Below are 21,736 nucleotides of genomic sequence, written 5' to 3'. Positions count from 1 at the left end.
ATCCTGCTCATTTACATTCCTGTAATTAGAAATCAGGTCTGGAGGTGTGTTACCTTGTCTCCCCCCCCCCCCTATAGAAATCCATCAGTGTAATAGGCTTAGAGTGCCAAGCATGCAGCGCTACATAACACAGTCCCGCTTGTACAAAAACACAGTGTGGAGGGAAAGGGGACTCATTTTTCATCTTTACCAGTTACTTAAGACCCCTCGGACTTTGACACCAAATCCCTTTAATGGCTTATGTCTGGAATTCTGGAGGATTAGGGGTTGTTTTTTTTTTTTATTTCTGTGTGATGGTTTGGTGTGAGAAAATAAACATTATTGTAGTGAGAGCAGGGAGCAGGTGGAGGAAAATCTAGAGAGATGGAGGTCTGCTCTGGAAAACAGAGGAATGAAGCTCAGCCGCAGTAAGACAGAATACATGCGCGTCAATGAGAGGGACCCAGGTGGGATGGTGAGGTCACAGGGAGCAGAGGTGAAGAAGGTGCAGGACTTTAAGTACTTAGGGTCAACGGTTCAGAGCGATGGAGACTGTGGAGAAGAGGTGAAGAGGCGAGTGCAAGCAGGTTGGAGCGGGTGGAGAAAAGTGTCAAGTGTTGTGTGATAAAAGAGTCTCAGCAAGAATGAACGGAAAGGTGTTGGAGACGGTGGTGAGACCAGCGATGTTGTACAGCTTAGAGACAGCGGCGCTGAAGGAAAGACAAGAGGCAGAGCTGGAGGTAGCAGAGCTTAAGATGCTGAGGTTCTCTTTGGGAGGGACGAGGACGGACAGGATCAGGACCGAGGACATCAGAGGGACAGCTCATGTTAGATGTTTCGGAGATAAAGTCAGAGAGGCCAGATCGAGGTGGTTTGGACACGTTCAGAGGAGAGACTGTGAATATATTGGTAGAAGGATGCTGAGGTTGGAGCTGCCAGGCAGGAGGTCTAGAGGAAGACCAAAGAGGAGATTTATGGATGTAGTGAGAGAGGACATGAAGTTAACTGGTGTGAGTTAAGAGGACGCAGAGGACAGGGTTAGATGGAGGCACGTGATTCGCTGTGGCGACCCCTGAAAGGGAACAGCCGAAAGGAAAAGAAGAAGATTAGTTTTACTTTGTCTCAGTCTTCTACGTATGTTTTATGTATGTAGTTGGTGCTGTTATCCAGAGGAACAATTAATCAACTGTACAATACGCTTCAGTTCCTCAGTCATCGACACTGCAAGCAAACAGCCAATCGATGGGAACGCAAGAATCACAGCCATTATCCTCAAACAATATTCCTCTGACCTTAGTTGTGTTATCATGTAAAGTCTTCTCAGGGTCAATAACTCTAGTTTTGCATATGTGACAAAAATTACAAATTATCACATATATATATCCAGTGGCCATGTTCTTCACTGACTTTACTCTGAATTTGTAGTTTTTTTAAAACTACAAATTCGCCACCACATTAATGTCGTTCGATTTGAGTTTAGTTTTGGGGGGGTTAAGCTTAGGTAAAATTATTTTGGTGAAGGTTAAAGTCAGTTATTTCTGTTGAGTGTTTGGTCTTTTTGTGTCTACTTTAATATAAAAAAACAGCCCAGATCTTGTCCACATATCTAATGAAAAAAAAACAAAAAAACCTTGTAGTACAAATGAAGTAAAAATAGATAGATAAGGATGTGTCATGATACCAGAATTTGAATTTTCTTATGTTTATTGTGCTGGACTGCCTTAGATTAATTTTTGCACTGTCTGCACTGGGGTTGGGTGATAAGACGATTATTGACCAGTTGACATTTGTCTACTGGTTAATAGGGGTGTAACGGTTTAGGAGTCACAGTTCGCAGTGGGTTCTGTACAGCCTGAACCCGAATTGTTCCCACACAACTGATTTAAAGGAGGCGGGCGGGTCTTCCAGCTCCGGCGTTTCATTTGCGCTCGCCGTAGTGTGACTGACTGGCATGCCAATCAGCTTGTTGTGCTAACCTCAGCACATGCTGCAAATGGCGTACGACTAAAAGTTTCCGGGCGGAACTCAAGCTTGTGAACTTCAGTTCTACATTAAGTGCATCAGTCTACATACCATGTAGTCTGCGTGTGGCTGTGTGCACCGGACTGTGACCCCCGTGACTCAGCCCTACGGAGTTAATTTTGTAGTCTAGAAAATGTGCGAAAGAACCTGAACCAGCAAAAATTTGGCGTCTTTGCTTGAAAAATTAGGATAGATGCACAAATCAATCCAAGTCTGTCTTAAAACAATAGTCCATTGTCCCATATGGACATTGAAAATGTTCTTACTGGCTGTGTGAAGAGATTCCATCCTAATGTGTTTCCAATGTAAGTGATTGGAGACAAAATCCAGTCCTTGTTCTGTGAAACTTTATCTGAAGTTAATTTGAGGCTTTCCACGATTTGTGGAAAGGGATTTTTGTACTTAAGACACTCATACCTGCGTGAATATATGGGCAATCGTCGGTTGTTGGGCTGCCGGTTGGAAAATTTTACCGTATCGCTCAACCCAACCTCAATACAGCATCTCCGTATCAGTTTAATAGAAAGAGGAGCATCTGTGTTTTTGACGGTATTGAAAATCATACCTTCGGGATTTCTAAATACCCTGGTATTTGTTGGGTCTCTGTAAATAATATTATAAAGAGTACGGTCTAGACCTGCTCTGTAGGAAAAGTGCAATGAGAGAACTTCTGTTATGAATTGGTATACCGTAATACCTTTATACCGCCCAAGCCTAATTGAGAGCACATCAGGAAGGGATCTTGAAATGTCCAGTATGAACAGAAAGAATGATTACACCAAGCAAAACCTGTTTCGGTGTTCATATATGGCATCTGACTATTGTTTTAAGACAGACTTGAAAAACTGTGAACCTATCCTTTAAAGGATTATTTGATTATCAAACTTGTTGATGATGAATTTTCTTTACTCATATAGTGGTATCGTTGGTAATATGACTAAAATCTTTAGTTGCATTAGGCTTTTGCAGGTAATGCTGCAAAATAATGGTCAGGACTGCTTTATGGCAATTTTGAATTTACAGGATTTTTGTGTCACTGTGATGAAGTAGGCCTACATTGATATGTCAGATATTTATTTGACTGGATTAGTTAAAAACAGACCCCATTTGGTCATTTAATTTATAACAGTTTCTCAATTGTAGTCATCTGGACACTGTTTTCAGGATCAAGACGTTTCAGCTCTGCCTTGGGCAGAAAACCGTGGACCTGGTTCGGGAACTCAAACACAGCCAGGAAATTAGCAGAACCATCTCCGTTTTAATCTAAGATGCTGGCAGAGCAAGATTATTCCCAAGAGCCTACAGATTAAACCACCAGTACAGACCATTTTCACAATTGAGAATGACTTCCGGATGGGAGCCGAAACGTCTTGATTCAGAAAACAGTGTCCAGATGACTGCGACTGAAACCTTTTCTACGATAGAAAACACTTCTGGACGAATGAGGGACTGCACCGTCGAGTTTCTCAATTGAATTTTCAGAAAACGTACTGTGTCACGATCCATATAGCCCACTCGCAGTCTGCACATTGGATCCTGTCTGAAGTGGTAGACCCCTGATTCTATTCACCTGAAGTTTAGGTTCAAGGTCTTGTGCTGCTGTGATAATAGGCTCTGTGTTATCCGTCAGTGCAGCCACTGATATGATGTTCAGATGTCACCCACCTGTGCTGTCGTTTCAGGGCCTTGTATTTTGGATGGCAGCTACTCTGTGTTGTGCCACAAATCACTATTAGTGGCACCACAGAGAATTTAAGTGTGAATATGTGAAAGGTCAACAACAAACGAAACAAGTGGAAGGAATAAAAATACTCACTACTACTGGATGGAAGTTTTTATGTTGGGTTAGGTACTGACATTGTGTTGTACACTGTAATATATTGGTCGTAAGCCTTGACTCTTTTGGGCTTCTAGTGAGATACACACACACACACACACACACACATAGTCATCACTGTAGTTGCAGGTGGAATAAAGACTTTGTCCTTTTAGTGAAACTCCTCTGATTGCTTTATATTTAGACACTTAGAGGCAGCAAGAAAGAGGAGAAACCTTCCCAAACAAAGTCCTCAAAACACACACACATTCCTGAGACACACGACGTGAAGGACCGAGCAGCGCGTATACTCGCCAACCAAAGGCCCGATTCATCTGAAATCCCTTTCACTGCTTGCCAAGGTGCACGGGGTCAAAGTGCAGCGTGAGGCCCTGCAAACTGTTTAACTGAACAGAGGCTGGCTCGCACACCGCTGCAGTGTAGGTTTTTTTTTTAATACATAACCAACCGTGTTATAACTTATTTATTTGTGGCAGCTCACAACAGTTTTAATACAGACCTGAAAGGGTTTTCCCAAACTGACACAGTATTTACACTGATGAAATGCATAGTCAGACAGCAGAGATTGGTGATGCTTCTCACCACAGCAGCACATTTTCACTGTGTGTTTTTGCTCTTATTGTGCAAAAATAAAAGCTACATTCTTCATCTTTCTTCTTCTGTTCGGGGCAGCTCTGCTTCCCATTCATACCCTTGAACTAGTGCTGAAACAATTATTCAGTTAATGGATAAGTCACTAAATTTGATTAGATCTTTTTACCGGCATTTTTTTCATTATTTGAAATACCCATATCCCACTCTTCTAATTTCGTTTTGTGTCGCCACTTTTCCATGCTCCTGATCACTTCATCACAGCCATGCTGAAGTACAACAAAAAGACACCGTGAGCTCTGCTCTGTGCTTCAAAATTAACAGCTCTGCGGCTTACATCTTATTCGTTTTGTACAGATAAATCAATCTAAATTAAATGGGTGACTATTTCTGTAATTAATTAATCAGAATTTATCAAATAAAAATGATGATTGTTGGTTCCAGCTTCTCCGATGTGAGGATATGTAACTTTTTCTGTCTCATCATGAATCCGAATCAGAAATACTTTATTGATCCCCGAGGGAAAGTCTTTCGTTACAGCGGCTCATTATCACGTCAGTGCACACAGAAATAGAAGTACTAAGCAAATCAAATATAATACAGGTCAGAAAAATTAAGTACAAAGTGGATAAAAGTATAAAAGCTAAATAAGTGTAAGTACCAAAGTGGATTTACAGGTTAAGTATGTACGGTATAATACAATGTAATAATATAAGTAATAAGTAATAGTGCAATAATGAGTACTGTCAAGTTAAGTGTAGCTTATTAAGATGATTATGAGACGGAGGATATTGCACAGCAGTAATAGAAGTATGAATAAATATCAATAAACAGGGAATATTAAACTGAAAACAGAGTATATTAGTATTAAACAGGGGTTTATAGGGTCATACAGACTAACACTTAGAGGGAGGAGTTAAAGAGTCTGATGGCCACAGGCAGGAATGACTTCCTGTGGCGCTCTGTGGTGCATTGTGGGGGATGAGTCTTCCGCTGAAGGTGCTCCTTTGCTTGACCAGCACGTCATGGAGCGGGTGGGAGACGCTGTCCAAGATGGCGTGTAGTTTACCCAGCATCCTCCTCTCTGACACCACCGCCAGAGAGTCCAGCTCCACCCCCACAATGTCACCGGCCTTACAGATCAGTTTGTTGAGTCTGTTGGCGTCCGCTACCCTCAGCCTGCTGCCCTCAGCCTGCTGCCCTCAGCCTGCTGCCCTCAGCCTGCTACCCTCAGCCTGCTGCCCTCAGCCTGCTGCCCTCAGCCTGCTGCCCCAGCATGCAACAGCATACAGGACAGCACCGGCCACCACAGACTCATAAAACATCCTCAGCATTGTCCGGCAGATGTTGAAGGACCTCAGCCTCCTCAGGAAACAGAGGCGGCTCTGGCCCTTCCTGTAAACAGCTTGAGTGTTCTTAGCCCAGTCCAGTTTGTTATCCATGTGTACTCCCAGGTACTTGTAGTCCTCTACCATGTCCACACTGACCCCCTTGATGGAAACCGGGGTCGCTGGTGCCTTGGCCCTTCGTAGGTCTGCGACCAGCTCCTTAGACTTTGTCGCGTTGAGCTGCAGATGGTTCTGCTCGCACCATGAGACAAAGTTCCCCACCACAGCCCTGAACTCAGTCTCATCACCACCGCTGATACATCCCACCACCGCAGAGTCATCAGAAAACTTCTGAAGGTGGCAGGACTCTGTGTAGCAGCTGTAGTCCGTGGTGTAGATGGTGAAGAGGAAGGGCGAGAGGACAGTCCCCTGAGGGGCCCCAGTGTTGCAGACCACTGCAGATATCATTATAAACTGACTTTTAGCTTTTTTTGAACTTTTAACTGTTCAGACAAGTTGAGCAACTGGAAGATGATACTGTGGGCTCTGGGAGCTTGCACTTGGTCTATACTTTCTAAGATTTTATAGACTAAATTCATCCAAAAACGTAATTGATAGATTGACAGATCAATAATGAAAGTAGCCATTAGTTGCAGGACAGTACATCCAGCTGTGAGCTGCCACCACATGAACACATCTGTTTTCTTTTTGCCCTGTCACTCAGTCACAGATACAAACATTTCTGTTCTCTTCTGTGTCATATTACCTAAGCCACACTTCACTACTTATGCAGGAAAGAGGAAGCAAAGAAGGTTAAGATTGCTGAAATATTTCCCACTCTCAAACTTTGTTGTACTTACTGGAAAAACGTCCCGACACAGCTGACCAGTTATTTATCTGTGGGAGTAAGAACAATGCAACAACAACAAAAAAATAGGCCCAGAAATGTAAGGCTGTCACCTATACTTAACATGTTTTCCAGTGTATGTTTCCTTTAAAGTTCTTAGTCCTTTGCAGTTCACTCTTGAATTACATTACTGCTGCATTTCAGATGATTGATGAATATTGACAAATGATGATGAATATCTGCTGTTTGCTTTGCATTACAATGTCAGCAAAAACTTGTCTGCCTGTTTAGCCTCAGAAACATTTACATTTTTGGTATTTACATAATGGTCTTACCCACTTTGCATGAGTGCAGTAAGTGAAATAAGCTTTGATACCTACATTATAAGGGTTGCAAGTAACCAGGTGCAAGGAGGCTCAGAGCCATCATTCTCTAATATTTCTGTGAAGTTTGCAATGATCATTGACGAGAAGAAGAGAAGTTCTCCGAGATGGAAAGTTGAGGAGACAGAAACATAAAAGAAAATCAAGGAACAGCCAGCTTTGAATTTACGGCTGCAGTCATGTGAAAACCTTCCCATTACAGTCCGGGCTTTCGGAATGAAGATAGACAGCAAGCCTCGTTTTGACACCATTACAGGCTTGTTGTCTTTCTTTTTTTAACATTCAAATCTCATTTTTTTCTCTTCTCTTGTCATGACCTGTTTTTTTTTTTTTTTGCCACTTTGCCAATTATTCTGAACAAACCCTTATTAAAGTACAATAAAAAAGAAAATTACCCATTTTTTTTAAATTAACAGGACATTCTGTTTGTGAGTTATGCAGTCGTATTTAAAAGGTGACCGTGGGCTCTTAAAACTTACTCAGCCTATTAAGGTTCCTGCAGACCTTCAAGAGGATTAAAATGAGAAAAAAATAAAACAAATAGGATAACAAAAGATGGAAAAGAACATTTAAAAAAAAAGGCAACGGCCAAAGCTGCCTATGAAGCCTTTATAAATTCTCAAGAATGCAATATCATCCATCCACCCTTGCAGTGACGCACTGAATGCATATCGTCAGGTGAAAGGAATGTTATCTGCCAGATAACGCGGCGTCACATTTTATTTGGATGCTTTGTCAGTTAAGCATAATGGGTCACACTGTGAGGGTGAAATGAGAATATGGTAGTGTGTGTGAGAGATCGTTTTACTGTTGGACCTTGAGCGGTTATGAAATGTAGCTGGAAGCTTCATAACTCGACTTGAGGAATTTATACGCTGCTCTGAATGAACATTTCTCTGCGTCGTCGTCTGACTCACCGTTCAGATATGCAGCACGCCTCCCTGTGTGTTTGCACTCTGCCCCACGCTTTGTCAGTTTGCATTAGAGCACTGGGGCCCGGCCTGGCTGTTTTTCTTGGTATGTGAAACCTGGGGGGGTGTGTGTACTCGGCTTTCGCTGACATCTAGTTTTAAAGGCAGATATGGCTCCGGTATTGATAACCTGCAAATTAATTTTCGACCACTCTGATGCCAAAACATCACAAGAATTCAGTGTTTTTCTCCATGAGTTTTAGTCTCAAATAAGCTTCTTAAAAAACATGCAGACCATCACATGACGCTAAAACTCTCCACATTACGTCCTTTTAAAATCAGTAATTGCCTCGTAAATGTGGCTAATTTGCGGTAGAAAAACTAGATGTACAGAGAAAACAAAACTGTCTCTGTGTATGGAGTGCCAAGATCATCCTACAGGTGTAACCCTAATGTGTGTGTGTGTGTTATTGAGTGCATGTGCACGCTGTTGTGGACTATGCATATGAATGTTTTCACCAGTAATAGTTGACTAACCTGCCATAAAAACACGCGTGAGTGCTTGGACAGGTCAACAAGCAGCACGCTGTCAATGCAAGTGATCCATGTGACAACAAGCTGTGCAATCTGATACCAATTTGATCTCAAAGATTACATCTTCAAAGTAGTCATTTATGGATGTGGAAGGAATCAAACTAACCCATCCCAGATATTTTGATATTCAGCGTTTTGATGGAGTTTAGATTGTTCTGTTACGTTTTAATAACCAGAACATCAAGTTAGAAAAATAACTTTCTGTCAGTCCTGTCAACTGAGGAAAAACCGTTGCTGTCTGTTGCTGACTTCTCTGTGAAATTTGTCTCAACAGCCTGTGTAGACGCACAAGCAGCATTAGCAAAATGTCAAGTGAATTTATTTAAATTCATAGATCAAAATCTCAAATTAGCCTCAGAGGCTTTTACCCTCTATCGTTAGATCCTCGCTTGTCATGGACAGCTTTGAAATGTGCCACCAGCAGTTCTCCTGTTATGGTCAGAGTAGCGAGTAGAGATGGGTCATACAGTTTGGGGAAATTATGATACTGCAATAAAAAAAAAAAAAAGGATTAATCACTAAAAGCTGCGTGCAGGCTGTGTCAGAATATTTAGCTTAAAACATGAGTTCTCACTAAACAAGGTACACATTTGCATCAAATTATCAAGATTCAACTCGACGCTAGCGTGGGTGCAGCTGTGGCTCGGGAGGTAGAGCACGTCGTCCACTAATCGCAAGGTTGCTGGTTTGATTCCTAGCTCCTCTTGTCCACGAGCAAGGCCCGCACCTTCCAGGAACGCGTGTGGGTGAATGAGAAACACAGCAGTTGGTATAAAGCTGCTATATAAATGCCAGCCATTTACCAGTCCATTTAGTGTGTTTCTCCAAATATATATGTCTGGTTTATAAGAACATGACTGGTTGGTGAAGCATGTTTGGCATAAGGTTCAGTCTCCTTTTTTTTTTGGCCAAGTCTTCAAAACAAAGGTGGATTACATTTGCGGTTATATGTTGACTTCTTCTTGTAGCTGTCCCATCAGACAGCAAAAAGGTCACACCAATGTATATCCTGGGCCTATATAAGGCCCAGGATAATAAATATAATAAATATAATGAAACATTTCTTTCTTATTGTTGTGGCATTATGGCGATATTTGTTTATTATTACCATGATAGCAGTTTTTGTCTATAATACCTGTTCCCAGTATGTGGGGGCTCCCACAGCCATCGCAGGCAGTTTGAGCACTAAAGCAGTGAAGCATGTGAGCAGCACTACAAGTGGCTATTGAATAACTGACAGTGAAATGGAGGCAGGGCCGCCGCCGCTGCCAGCTGGTCCTTCGCTCCGAGGGAAACTGTGACGGAGAGCGCCGAGTTTAGGTCAGCGACTCGGCTCAGCGATTAGAGGATAGGATTTAGTGGGTGAGAGGAGAGAGGAATCAAATAATGGGATGTGGGATACCCAGCCAGCCAACCAGCCGGCTTTTTCTGGGATCAGCGGTTGGCAGAAGCCTCCCTGTCTTCCTGAGCTAAATTTAGAGCAAAGCTGAGGGGGTCTTCTCCGGGCCCCCTTTCATTATTCATCAGCTGAAAAAAGACCCAGTTCAGTTTCCCCCTTCAGCAGTGAGCCGCTTCTCAGTGTTTGTGTGCATCTGCAGTCACGAAACACAAGAGGCAGCAGAGGAGACAAGCCACCTCAGGTGGTTTTCCGTACATTTGTTTGTTTGTTCATCCCATGTGATGTTTCAGATACTGTGGATGGGGATATGGACAGAGCTTAGAGGAATGATGTGTCTAATTGCTTTTATGACATTTATGAAATTACTTGATTGTTGATGGTTACTGATTGGCTGTAAGGCTGGGAATTGGTTCATATTATTCGAGGCCAGTGTTGATATGATATTTGAGCTTCAATACCCATACCGAGACAGTAGTTTTCATTTTCAGCCAGAGCACCTTTCCGACAGTGTCCCCATAAAACATAAAATGGCCCGTTACTACAATGTCCCTAAAAAAAACAAGTGCAGGATCAATGCTGTCTCATTTTTTTGTATAAGCTATATCAGTTAGCTAAACTACAAAATCAAACTGTCGGCTTTTGAGAAAGTTGTAGAAAGCTAATGCTAGTAAATGCTACAATCCCTCAGTTATACTTCTAAGCACGTTGCGTCAATATTTTAACCCCCTCATTGGGATCTGTGGACATTCATGTCCTATCAGTCTGTGAAATGATTATGTTTGCTAATGTAATGTTAGCTTAGCAGCTAAAGTGAAGACTGGGAGCTGTGAACAGGGTCAATATACATGATATCTTATATCTTCAGTTTTGATTGTCAGGTGTAACTTACCAGCAGTTTGTCACTATTATCATAACAACTACATAGCAGTCACCACTAAACAGAATTCCACTTTTGAACGTTATGATTAGAATAATAAAAGTTATTTTAAGTACCACAATGGTGTCGCTTTTTTCACTAAGTGTGAGCTACATTAAATTGGTTTGGTGTTCGAGATACAGCCCTATTTTTCATCCGTATGATTTTATAATTTCCTAAAAATGTGGTAACAAAATTAGATAAATGTCTAATATTACATGTGTAATATCAATCCTCATATTGTCTTAATTTTTATTAAACAAATGTACAGTTTTCACAGTATTGTTTACTGTCCCCCTTGGATGGAGCAGCGACCCCTTAGGAAAGTATTAATGGGTCCATTGTGGCTCAAACAGTGATAAAACACGAAATAACACTCTGAGTTATACTTCTTTCACATCTATATTTGATATTTCCTTTTGAATAGTGTAAATGAAAACTACGTCTAGCAGCACAGTATCTTTGGTGTATGACTGGCGTTTATAATAAGTTGTCTGAAGTCTAATGTTTATGGGACTAGAGGAACTAAGTGATCTGGATCATATCAGTTTATGCAGTACACTGGAACAGCCCTAATGAATATTAATTATCAGTAGATGTAAAAACATGACTAAAGGCAATTTAACAAAGCATTTAGATAAAACTGGGAAATGTAAGGAATATTTTACTCGTAGAACACGTTGTACACAAGTCGTATCACACATTCCTTTCGTTACATGGTGATTTTCACTGCTGTTGAAGTAGAAACTAATCAACGTCATCATTAACTGTCCAGGTGGGATTAAAATCTGCGGCTCACTGAAACACTCACACTCACTTATGTCAAAACAAAATGTAAAGTTGGTTACTTTCCCCATCGCGGCTGCAGTGAACTCGCAGTGTAAGGCGGCGGTAAGGCCGAGGGTTGCCCCAGAAACCTCCAGGCGATGCGTCAGCGCTGCTTGTGGAATGCCACAGGCCGGTTTCCTCCTATTGTGGCTGGCTAGAGCTACCTCCTCCCCCCCTTCTCCTTTTCGCCCCTCGGAGGTGAATAAAGGACTGTCTGACACACTCAGTGACACACCAGACTACCCACCCCGTCCATTCACCCACACACACACACACACACACACACACACTCACCCTACCTCCTCCTCCTGAAACTGCTCTCAGACAAACACAGTGATCTGGGATAAATCCATGTTTTGGTCATTATTCAGACCGTGTTTTAATGTGGGTCTGACACCGTTTGGTTTTGTTATAGAAGGCTGATCACAGGTTTCTATAATAACTGTAGCATCGTTTTAGGGTTACTACAGAATTTAGGGCTGTAAATAACAATTATTTTCGTTATCGATTAATCTGCTAATTGTTATTTGGTCTATAAAACTATGAAAAAATTTCCTAAAGCTCGAGTTGACTTGTATTCAAATTGCTGTTTGTCCGACCAATAGTATCCAGTTTGCTGTCACAGAACACAAAGAAAAATGACAAATTCTCACATTTGGGAAGCTGGAACCAATCATTTTTGGCATTTTTGCTTAAGTAAATGTCTGAAACGATTAATTGATAATCAAAATGGTTGCCGATTAATTTCCTATTGATTGACAAATCGATTAATGAACTAATTGTTTCAGCTCTAGAACAATTTCAGTGAAAAAGAAAGATACATCCACTTCATCGTGTAGCCTACACAGCCTAATCTCAATGTAAGCACTTAGTGAACTGAAAGCCATACAGATTTGTACAAGGTTTGGTGCATTTCTGTGGTTTGCGCACTGAGGAAGGGTGTCTGTCCAAAATGTCTGTGCATTAATAAATCATTTAGCCTAATTGGTGTGCTGTCCTGCTGATGACTGTTGGGGTTTTGTTTTTGAGGATTCAGCTCCCAGCCAAACACAGTGGAGCTGAGTGTTGATTCATTATCATAATTCTGTGGTTTAGCAGTGATTTGTAAACAGTCACGCTGAGCTGCAACCAATGATTACAGTCATTATGTTATTAATGTGTCAATCATTTTTCTGCTTATTCAATCGAAAGTTTAGTAAAAATGTGTGAAAATGGTGACACATGCTAATCCTAGAGGTGAAAGAGTCTTGAAGCTGCTTATTTAGTCTGTAGAAGACTCTCAGGTACTCAATTCACAATGATGTGAAACACAGAAAAGCAGGACTTTTACACAGTTGTGAAGCTGAAACCAGCTAATACAACTTTTTTCATAATGACGTAAAGCATTAATTGATCATCCAAAATGCCACTGAGAACTGCTTTAGTGTGAACAGCAGCAGTCAAAGGTTAACTCGTGACACCAGTCTGGTATGAATTATAAAAAGCTGGTTAAACATGTTCATTAATTATCATGTGTACCTATTTTATATCTTTAGTTATTGTATATGAATTTAGAGTGAAAAGTTAGGACAGTTTAATTTAGATAATTTGTCAAATGTGAGAAAGCTTAAGGGAGTGTTCAGAAGGGTCAAATGTTTGTGTTTACAGGCACAGACACACACATACATCACAAATGTACATATATATGTCTCTCAGACTGACGAGGTCTATGATGTTTGTTGCTCACAGTGGAGAGGCTTCTGTTTCTGAATCTATTTTCTGATTCTGTTTTCGTCAGGCACACGAAGCCTCTGACGTTTGCTGACTGCATCGGGGATGAGCTGCCAGTCGGTTGGGAGGAGGCGTACGACCCCGTCGTCGGAGCGTACTATGTCGACCACAACACCAGTAAGTTTACTGTCTGTTATTCTTATTGCTCGTCTCTTCACCCGACTCTCCCTGTTCAACTCAATCCCATCTTTATTCTCCATTTTACCCTGTATCATTCCTGTTCCTTGTCTCTTGTTAACTCTCAAGTATTTCAATGTTTTTGTATTTTCTGTTGTGTGCCATAACTGTGAAGATGACATAAGAACTTGGGTATTTTAGTAATTTAATGAGCAGACTTAACATTGGATATTATGTTACGCTTTGCATAAACTGGAAGAAACGACTGCAATAGTCACCATATTTGGAACGTATAATCATCGTTTCATCAGGAAGTGTCTTATCAGTCTTCATCATTGTTATGCCAAAGCTGAAAGCTTATTTATTGTCAAAGTTAACCAGAAAAAATAAAAGTAATGTGATAAGTTTGATAACTCATAGCCCTCATATCTGATTTTGCAGAGCCATATTGAAGATTTTATCTATATATTCTGCAACTAGAATTTGGCCGCAGACATCTGTTGATTTTAAACCAGACAAACAACGCTGCAAACCCGACCATCACAATTTCAATATAAATGGTGCAAACCGACGAACATGTTTGTCTTTTTGCTTAAATCTTCCTCCTCCTCCTCTCATTTTCTTCCTCTTCACCTTCTTTTCCTCCAGAGAGCACCCAGCTGGAGGACCCGCGGGCCCAGTGGCAGCGGGAGCAGGAGATCATGCTGCGGGACTACCTGGCTGTGGCCCGCGATGCACTCAGTGCCCAGAAGGAGATCTACCAGGTGAAGGAGCAGAGGCTCCGCCTGGCGCAGCAGGAGTACCGGCAGCTCAATGACACGTGGAGGGACAAGTCGACGTCACAGACCAGCTGTGAGTACTGTGGAGGAGAAACCACAGACATGGTGTAGCTTAATTAATTTTACATGTAGGGATGTTTTTGAAAGTGGGAATAGGAAGCGGAGTTTGGAAATAGAAAAACAAGACAGGAAGTGCTGCTTGGATCTGACAGCGATGTAACACAAAGCAGGCACTTCTGCTGCATGGCTAAGCAAATACTGTCCACAACAGAGGGAAAAGATCCCTCCAGAAAATCAAGGCACACTGCTCTGTTAAACAATAAAAGCTAAAAACCTTTAATTATCGTGGCTACGCTATTAAAAACAAGACTCAGCTGTACTGACCGACGCCAGTCTCGCTCTGGGTCGAACAACCACACACAGACGAGTTTACAATAAAAGCACAAGCTTCAGTCACACATGTGAGAATCTTCTCTGCTGCGTTCAGCTCCCTAATTACTCCTGTAATCACTCAATAAATGAACACTATGTCAGTGATAATAGCAATGAAACCGTTTATACATACATTTGGATTTCAAGAAGACAAAAAAATAGAAAGAAAATAATCAAGAAAAAGAAAGAATAGAGAGAGAGAGAGAGAAAAGAAAATCAAAGGGAAAAATTAAGAGAATAAAATGAAAAAACAAAGACAAAAGAAACATTTAAAGTAAGAATAAAAGTAAATAACTTAACGTAAAGGGAAACATGAAAATAAATAAATTAAAGGTAAAAAAAGATAAGAAAACATTTAAATAAGAACAACAAATTAAATAAAGTTAATTAAAGGGGAAAATGAAACTAAAATGAAATAAATAAAAATAAATAAATAAATAAAATGAAAAAGAAGGAAAAGATAAAGGTTTTATTAACTTGTATATTTTAACAAAGCTGTGTGGACAATAGGACCCAATAAACACCAACTGACTCAGCAACCTTTCTGATTGCAGCTTTACTTTTAAAAAGCTGCAGTTGACAACTACCTCATGACTGCGAAATGCCTCGTGTTTAGCACCAACACAACTGGTAACAAAACAGGTGTGGCTAACGATAATTTTAACTTTATTACTACCATATGATGTCATCCTGTCGGTCATCGTGAGGAGGGGAAAGCATTAGGTCAAGATGATTGGTAGCAGCAGCGTTATGTCAGTGTCAGCGGATTCACTCGGGGAAGCAAAGTAAATCCGGGCGTTCTGGTTTGGTGAATTTTGACACGCAATTTTGTGTGGAAAATGCCTCGACAGTGCTGACCTTTTGAGGGAACGGAAGATAAGGAGGGAGGAAGTGCTTTATAGGTTTCTTTTGTCGTCAGTGTTGCTTTTTTTTTCTTAGATACCATCTCAGATTTTCTTTTAAGTCTTGACAGAAAAAACAAGTTGACATTTCTCTTGAGATTGCTTCAGTTTAGCAGCTATATACACAATTCCGCACAGTGACTTTAGGTGACGGTTCTGTCTCTCTTGCTCAGGTGTCTCTTCTGTCATCCCTCCTTGGTGTAATACAAAAAAATACATCCTTTAACACCTCTCTTTTCTCTTCATATCTTAACCTGTCCTGCAGTGAATTCCAGATCATCCTCGTCCAGCAAGTACGACCCAGACATCCTAAAAGCAGAAATAGCCACAGCCAAAAGTCGGGTAAGAGCCTCTCCTCCTACTTCAACCACATGACCTGTTATCATGCTTGGACTGCTTGTGTCTGGCTGATATCTTTATCCTTTATTCTTTCCGGATCCCCGTTAGCTTCCACAACAGCGGTTGCTAGTCTTCCTGGGGTCCACATAAAATTATACAAACACTAACAGCACACAGACATACAAACATCTGCTGACTACGTTAGTCTCCTGATCTACTAAACATAAACATTTCTTATTAGCTGTTATTAACTAACATTATTTTCATCACTGATTAATCTGTAATTTGTTTGTCCATCAATCAGTTCATTGTTTTGTCAATAAAATGTCAGAAAATCTTTTTTTTCCGACCAACAGTCCAAAACACAAAGATACTCAATTTACTAAAACATAAACGGAGAAAATCTTCACATTGAAGCTGGAACCAGATGTTTGCTGTTTTTTCAGCAAATTATTTCAGCACTATTTCTTATAAAACTTTGACTTTTAATATCCTTACTGTCAGTAGCTGTCATTTTCATATTTATTATGTCTACAGCTGAAATAATTAGTTGATTAATCGTTATTTTTAAGCAAAATTCCATAAATTCTCTGGTTCCAGCTTCTCAAATGTAAATATTCTTTGATTTTTCTCTATGATAGTTAACTGAATATCTTTAGGTTTTGGACAAAACAAGACGTCCAAGTCTCCTCGGATTCTTGGACACTGTGATGGCAATTTTTCCACTATTTTCTGACATTATATAGACCTAACAATTTAATCTGGAAAATAATTAGCAGATTAGTTCAGTTAGTTTCAACCCTTATTTTGTCTACTTCTGCTGCCGCTCTTATTTTAGCAAGACCACTACTGCTGCTACAAATACTTCTAACAATTTGATATAACAGACAGTGTTTCGGTGAAAGCTGTGTGTGTGTGTGTGTGTGTCATATAAATCTGCCATCTCATTTTGAAATTGTAATCTGCTCATATTTGGGGTTACAGATATGTGTTCCGGTTGTTCATCTTGAAAAGAACAAAAGGCAAATGTTGTGTTGAAATTGTCTTAGTAGTGAACGAGAAGCATATTTTGGATTTTACGAACGGGACTGACTGTTCACTCGCAGGAAAATCACATTTCAAACAGGGTACCACCCCATATGATCACTCCTCCTGGCTGTGGATCAAATATGTAGCGGAGTCACCTGCACCCAACACCAGTCACACCCCCTCAAGTTCAGCAGCTTAATTGGTCTAAAGCCACATGACCGCATTCTCAACTCATTCTTGCCACATGTGATTTGTGTGGATTCCACATTGGCTGCTGTCGTAATTGTATTTTTGTTTTTATGTGATTTGTTCTTTTCATACTTCCCTCAATTATATTTGGAAGTTCTCAATACTACACCGCAGGTCCTTAAAAAGTATTAAAATGTCTTAAATTCACATTTACTAATAAAATGTCTTAAAAAGTATTAAATAGTCTTAAATTCTGTTTGGGAAGTTATTCAATATTTTATTTATTGAATGCTGTAAGCATGGTCTAAAATTCACTCCAAGCGCCTGTACATTTAATCAAAAGCGAAATCAAGAGATGAATTCGAATGCCTCTGTTATCCTGTTGCAGTCTTTTAGGTTTCAGCTATTCGTGTTTGCAAACTTTGTCCCCCGGTGAACACCGTAGCATCTGTCTGGATGGCGTGAGGGAGCTAGCTAGTTAGCTAACCTGCAAACACTCCAGTATCTGTGGGTTTACTTTCTCCATAATTTTAACCCTTTCTCCAGTGCTTCCGTTTAGCTGTTAATCTCCAGTATTTCAGAGCAAGTCTCATTTATGTCATTGCACCTGTCAGCTTGAACTGGTGATTCGCATCACGCAGTCCCTCGTACATTCCCTATTCAGAATATAGATATGAGGAATGATATTGGCTAAATAATGTGTAGGAAACATTGCCTTGTAAATAATCGTCCATCTCCACCAATATTTGGGCAAAAGACAAGCTGTAAAAAGTGGGGCAATCATCAGTCCAGTCTACACGAGGAAGTTGACGAGAGTTATTATGACAACAGACAGCAGTCTGTAGGCTAAATGAGACAGGATGGCATTTACCTATTTATTCAAAAGCCATGTATAAACTATAAAACAGAGAACCATAATTGTAATACAGGGGTCTAAATGACTTACAGCATAGAAATTGGCTGAATTCTACCTTGATATTCTCCCGACTCTGGCTGTAAGACAATTGTAGTGAATCATCATTTGGACAAATGTTCTTTAACTCAACCAGTTATTGTCATTTTGCCTTACTTATAATTTTGAACTGACAATATATGTATTTACTCAGAAGAGTACGCCTATATTTTCACATTTGATGTTTATTTTTATTGCAAAATTGGCCTTAAATGTAATTAAACGGTGGCATTAAAAAGTCTTACATTTAACTTGCTTATGCATGTAGACACCCTGCTCTGGACTTTTCAACTTAAAGTAGTCTGGTGATATTCTCTGTTTTTCTTATTGTCAACAAATCTCATGAAAAGACCAAAACCAACGATGAAAGTATGTACTAACAAGTTTTGTGTGTGTATCCAAAGCCTGATATATCTTATCAGAATCAGAATCAGAATCAGAAATACTTTATTGATCCCCGAAGGGAAACTCTTTGTTCCAGCAGCTCGCCTTTACGTCAGTGCACACAGGAGAAAGTACTAGAAAACAATATGATACACTATAAAACAAGGTCAGAAAATATATTAAGTATCAGGTCGGTATAAGTATAAGATAAACTAAGTGTCGAGTACCAAGTGGGTTTACTGGTTGATGATGAAAGTACAGTATAAAATAAAGTGTCACCAAATATGTAATAAGTAATAGTAATAAGATTATTCATCACCATAAACACACACACTGTAGTTTATTTCGACTCAATCACACATACACCATCCTGCTGCCCCAAATACTCACTAAAGCACCAAATGTGTATTAATCCACAGCTGAAAATAGTCCCCAACAACAACCTTGTTTACTCCTGTTTGAGTAACGTGCTGAAAACTACAGTGACCAGCTGTTAGAGGAAATTATTTAGCCTTTTTAAAAAATGAAACTATATATTTGTGATCAACTTTTAAAGTAAGAACCGATGGACTTGAGTGCCACAGACAGGGTAGGGGAGTCAGAAAGTATTGAGAGATGGACCAACACATTGTTGGTTTTGGGCTTTTAACAGGGTTTGTTGGCAATAACAAAAATAGAAAATATCGCCAGCCTTATTCTTTAAAATATTTCTCTTTCTCTTCTCTGTGTCTCAGGTGAACAAGCTGAAGCGGGACCTGGCCTGTATGAAGCAGGAGCTGCTGTACAAAGAACAAGGCTTTGAGACCCTCAAAGAGTAAGTGGTGCATCCTGACATCCTCGCACAAATACTGAAGCTCTTGTCCCGCTGTTTTACCTCTCTTTGTCCAAGGGGTGTTTGTGGTTGATGTGTGCTCTCGTATTCACTATCCTCCTCCACCTCGAACACTTGCTGAAGGGCACTTTGACAGGTATATTTGTTGACAGCCGACTCTGGGATTTGATCCTCACGCTTTATGCCACCACCAGCCCTCCTAATTTAATTTGACGAGCAAAGCAAGATAGTCAGACTCTGACTTGAATAGCAAGTGTATGTGTGACCTTCTCTCAGTCTTTACAGTTTCACCCTCTGTCTGCAAAACAACTTAGACTCATGTTCACTGCTTAAAACCTGTGCAGTGTGTGGTGGAGAGAGTTCTAGTGTGCCGGGGCAATCTTCAGCCATCTCCTAAAGGTTAATGGATAATTTTTTCATTTTTTTATTAGGAATTAGCTTTTTAAAGGTCTGGGTAAAACATTTGGCTCAGAAAGTCAGAACTAGGGATGAGTATTTTAATTTTCAGTCGGTCAATTAATGAATTGTTCACTCTATACAATTTTTAAGAATTAGTGAAAAACGCCCATCTCAACTTCCAAGAGCCTTAAGGTGACTTCTTCATATGTCTTGTTTTGTCCAACCGGCAGTCCTCTTATCCTTATCTACGACACGATCACTCAGGCATCACGGGAATATTGCTGTACAGTAGAGATGAAGGAGTCGAGACTTCCTGTAATCTTGCACTGTTAAACAGCATGTAACTGTAAATGCGAATATGTTGCTCCAACTGATGCAAGTTAGTTAGAAACTAAGGTGCAGTAGACTTGCTTATCACCCCAGTTATTGCCTCAGCATTATCACACATTCCATCTGATCATTAAACACTATATATGCACCAATGGAAGAGCAGCTGAAGAATGTGGAATTGAAAGGGAAACACCCCCTTCTATCTGACCTACTTCTACACCTCAGAATATGAAGTAAGTTCTTTAGAAAGTGCAAGGCGTACCAGCGAAGCCATCAGACAGGAATGCTGATTTGAAAGGGATCCATTCTTCCATTTGTTCTTTATCTCAGACTGAGGCTCTGTGATTTTTTTTTTTGTTTTTGAAATTCACCACATTGGAAAGCCGACATGCCGATCCGCTGTTGGTCAATGTTGAATTGAACAGGAATGTCCGGTCTGTTTGTCTTGCCTCACACAGCACAGTGAGAGTGTCAGGAGGATTAAAGAGTAGCTGAGGCAGAGTGGTTGGACGGCATTCCTTCGTGACTTTCCTCTCCTGTTACAGTCATCAGATGGCATTCAACAACCAATGACTGTTTGCAGAAATGTGGATATGCTTAGACTGGAATGCAGCCGCACATTCAGCTCCTGATAAGATTTCACAAAATATTGGTGCATGAGAGGGTGTTTTCTCATACGCAGAACAGAAAAGTGACAATATAATACACTGTATGGCCAAAAGTATGTAGACAACCCTGTTCTTATACTTTAGTGTGCTTTTTTCTTGGTTATGCTATGTTAGTTTCACTGAAGGGAACTACTAATGCTGTAGCATACAATAGTATTTTAGACCAGTGGTTACCAACCTGGGGTTGATAAGATACACAAGATGATTAACAGTGTAGGAAGGCAGAAATTTACCAGAAGACGCTCTCAAACAGCATTATGGGAAGTGTAGGATCCTTTGTTTTTGGAGCTTGACCCATACAAGAGACTAGACGTCAGGATATCTTGGCCTCTGCTTTACCAATTTTGATAGTTCTTTCTCACAATTTTATGGAAGTGCGATACTAAATCACAAGAGAACCCCTTTAAAAACAAACATCAGTCAATGTATTGTCTGTTTTTTTAATTCAGTCTCTAATATTGATATTGATATCGGCTTAAAAAATCCATTATCAGTAGGGCTTGAGTGTCCATATACCTTTGGCCATATGTATTGAATAATATGAGGCAGTATAAATGACAGGGCACTGCCTCTACAGCTCAAACTTTTGGAGACTATTTGAGGTCAGAGGTCACCCAGCACCCACACAGGGAGGGATTCTGTGTGTTGGATAAGGACACGTCACAAAAGCAGATGTTAGCCCAAACGGGAGCAGGAGCTGTGTTTGTCAAAGTAAAGGACAGCGCCCCTGACCTTGAGACCACGACTGTACCTGGTAGTCCAAGAAAGAAACTATTTTACTCATTTAAAATGTACAGTATAGCGTAGAATTTCAGGGTCACTTTAAAGTGTGTGACAGTAGTAAGTTCAAAGTTTCAGCTTCTGAAGTATCTGTTAAATGTCTCTTTCTCTCTGTTATTGTAAAGCGACCATTGTGATTTAAAAATAAAAAGCTTCATAACACTGTTTTCACTCAGCATAAGTCCATGTTTGAGAAGGA

General features: G+C 40.4%; 1 protein-coding gene across 3 annotated transcripts in view; it reads left to right on the top strand.

The window, feature by feature from the left end:
• Positions 1-21,736, top strand: part of wwc1 (WW and C2 domain containing 1) — a 65,670-nt gene that overhangs the window by 4,892 nt on the left and 39,042 nt on the right. For all 3 annotated transcript variants that reach the window (XM_044222819.1, XM_044222818.1, XM_044222820.1), the window contains 4 exons: positions 13,413-13,522; positions 14,171-14,374; positions 15,901-15,977; positions 19,263-19,342. In XM_044222819.1, the coding sequence (XP_044078754.1) occupies positions 13,413-13,522; positions 14,171-14,374; positions 15,901-15,977; positions 19,263-19,342 (471 nt within the window). The remainder of the gene's footprint in view (positions 1-13,412; positions 13,523-14,170; positions 14,375-15,900; positions 15,978-19,262; positions 19,343-21,736) is intronic.

Source organism: Siniperca chuatsi, linkage group LG14 (genome assembly GCF_020085105.1).
Source record: "Siniperca chuatsi isolate FFG_IHB_CAS linkage group LG14, ASM2008510v1, whole genome shotgun sequence".
Classification (NCBI taxonomy): Eukaryota; Metazoa; Chordata; class Actinopteri; order Centrarchiformes; family Sinipercidae; genus Siniperca; species Siniperca chuatsi.
This window is presented reverse-complemented; position numbering and strand designations above follow the sequence as displayed.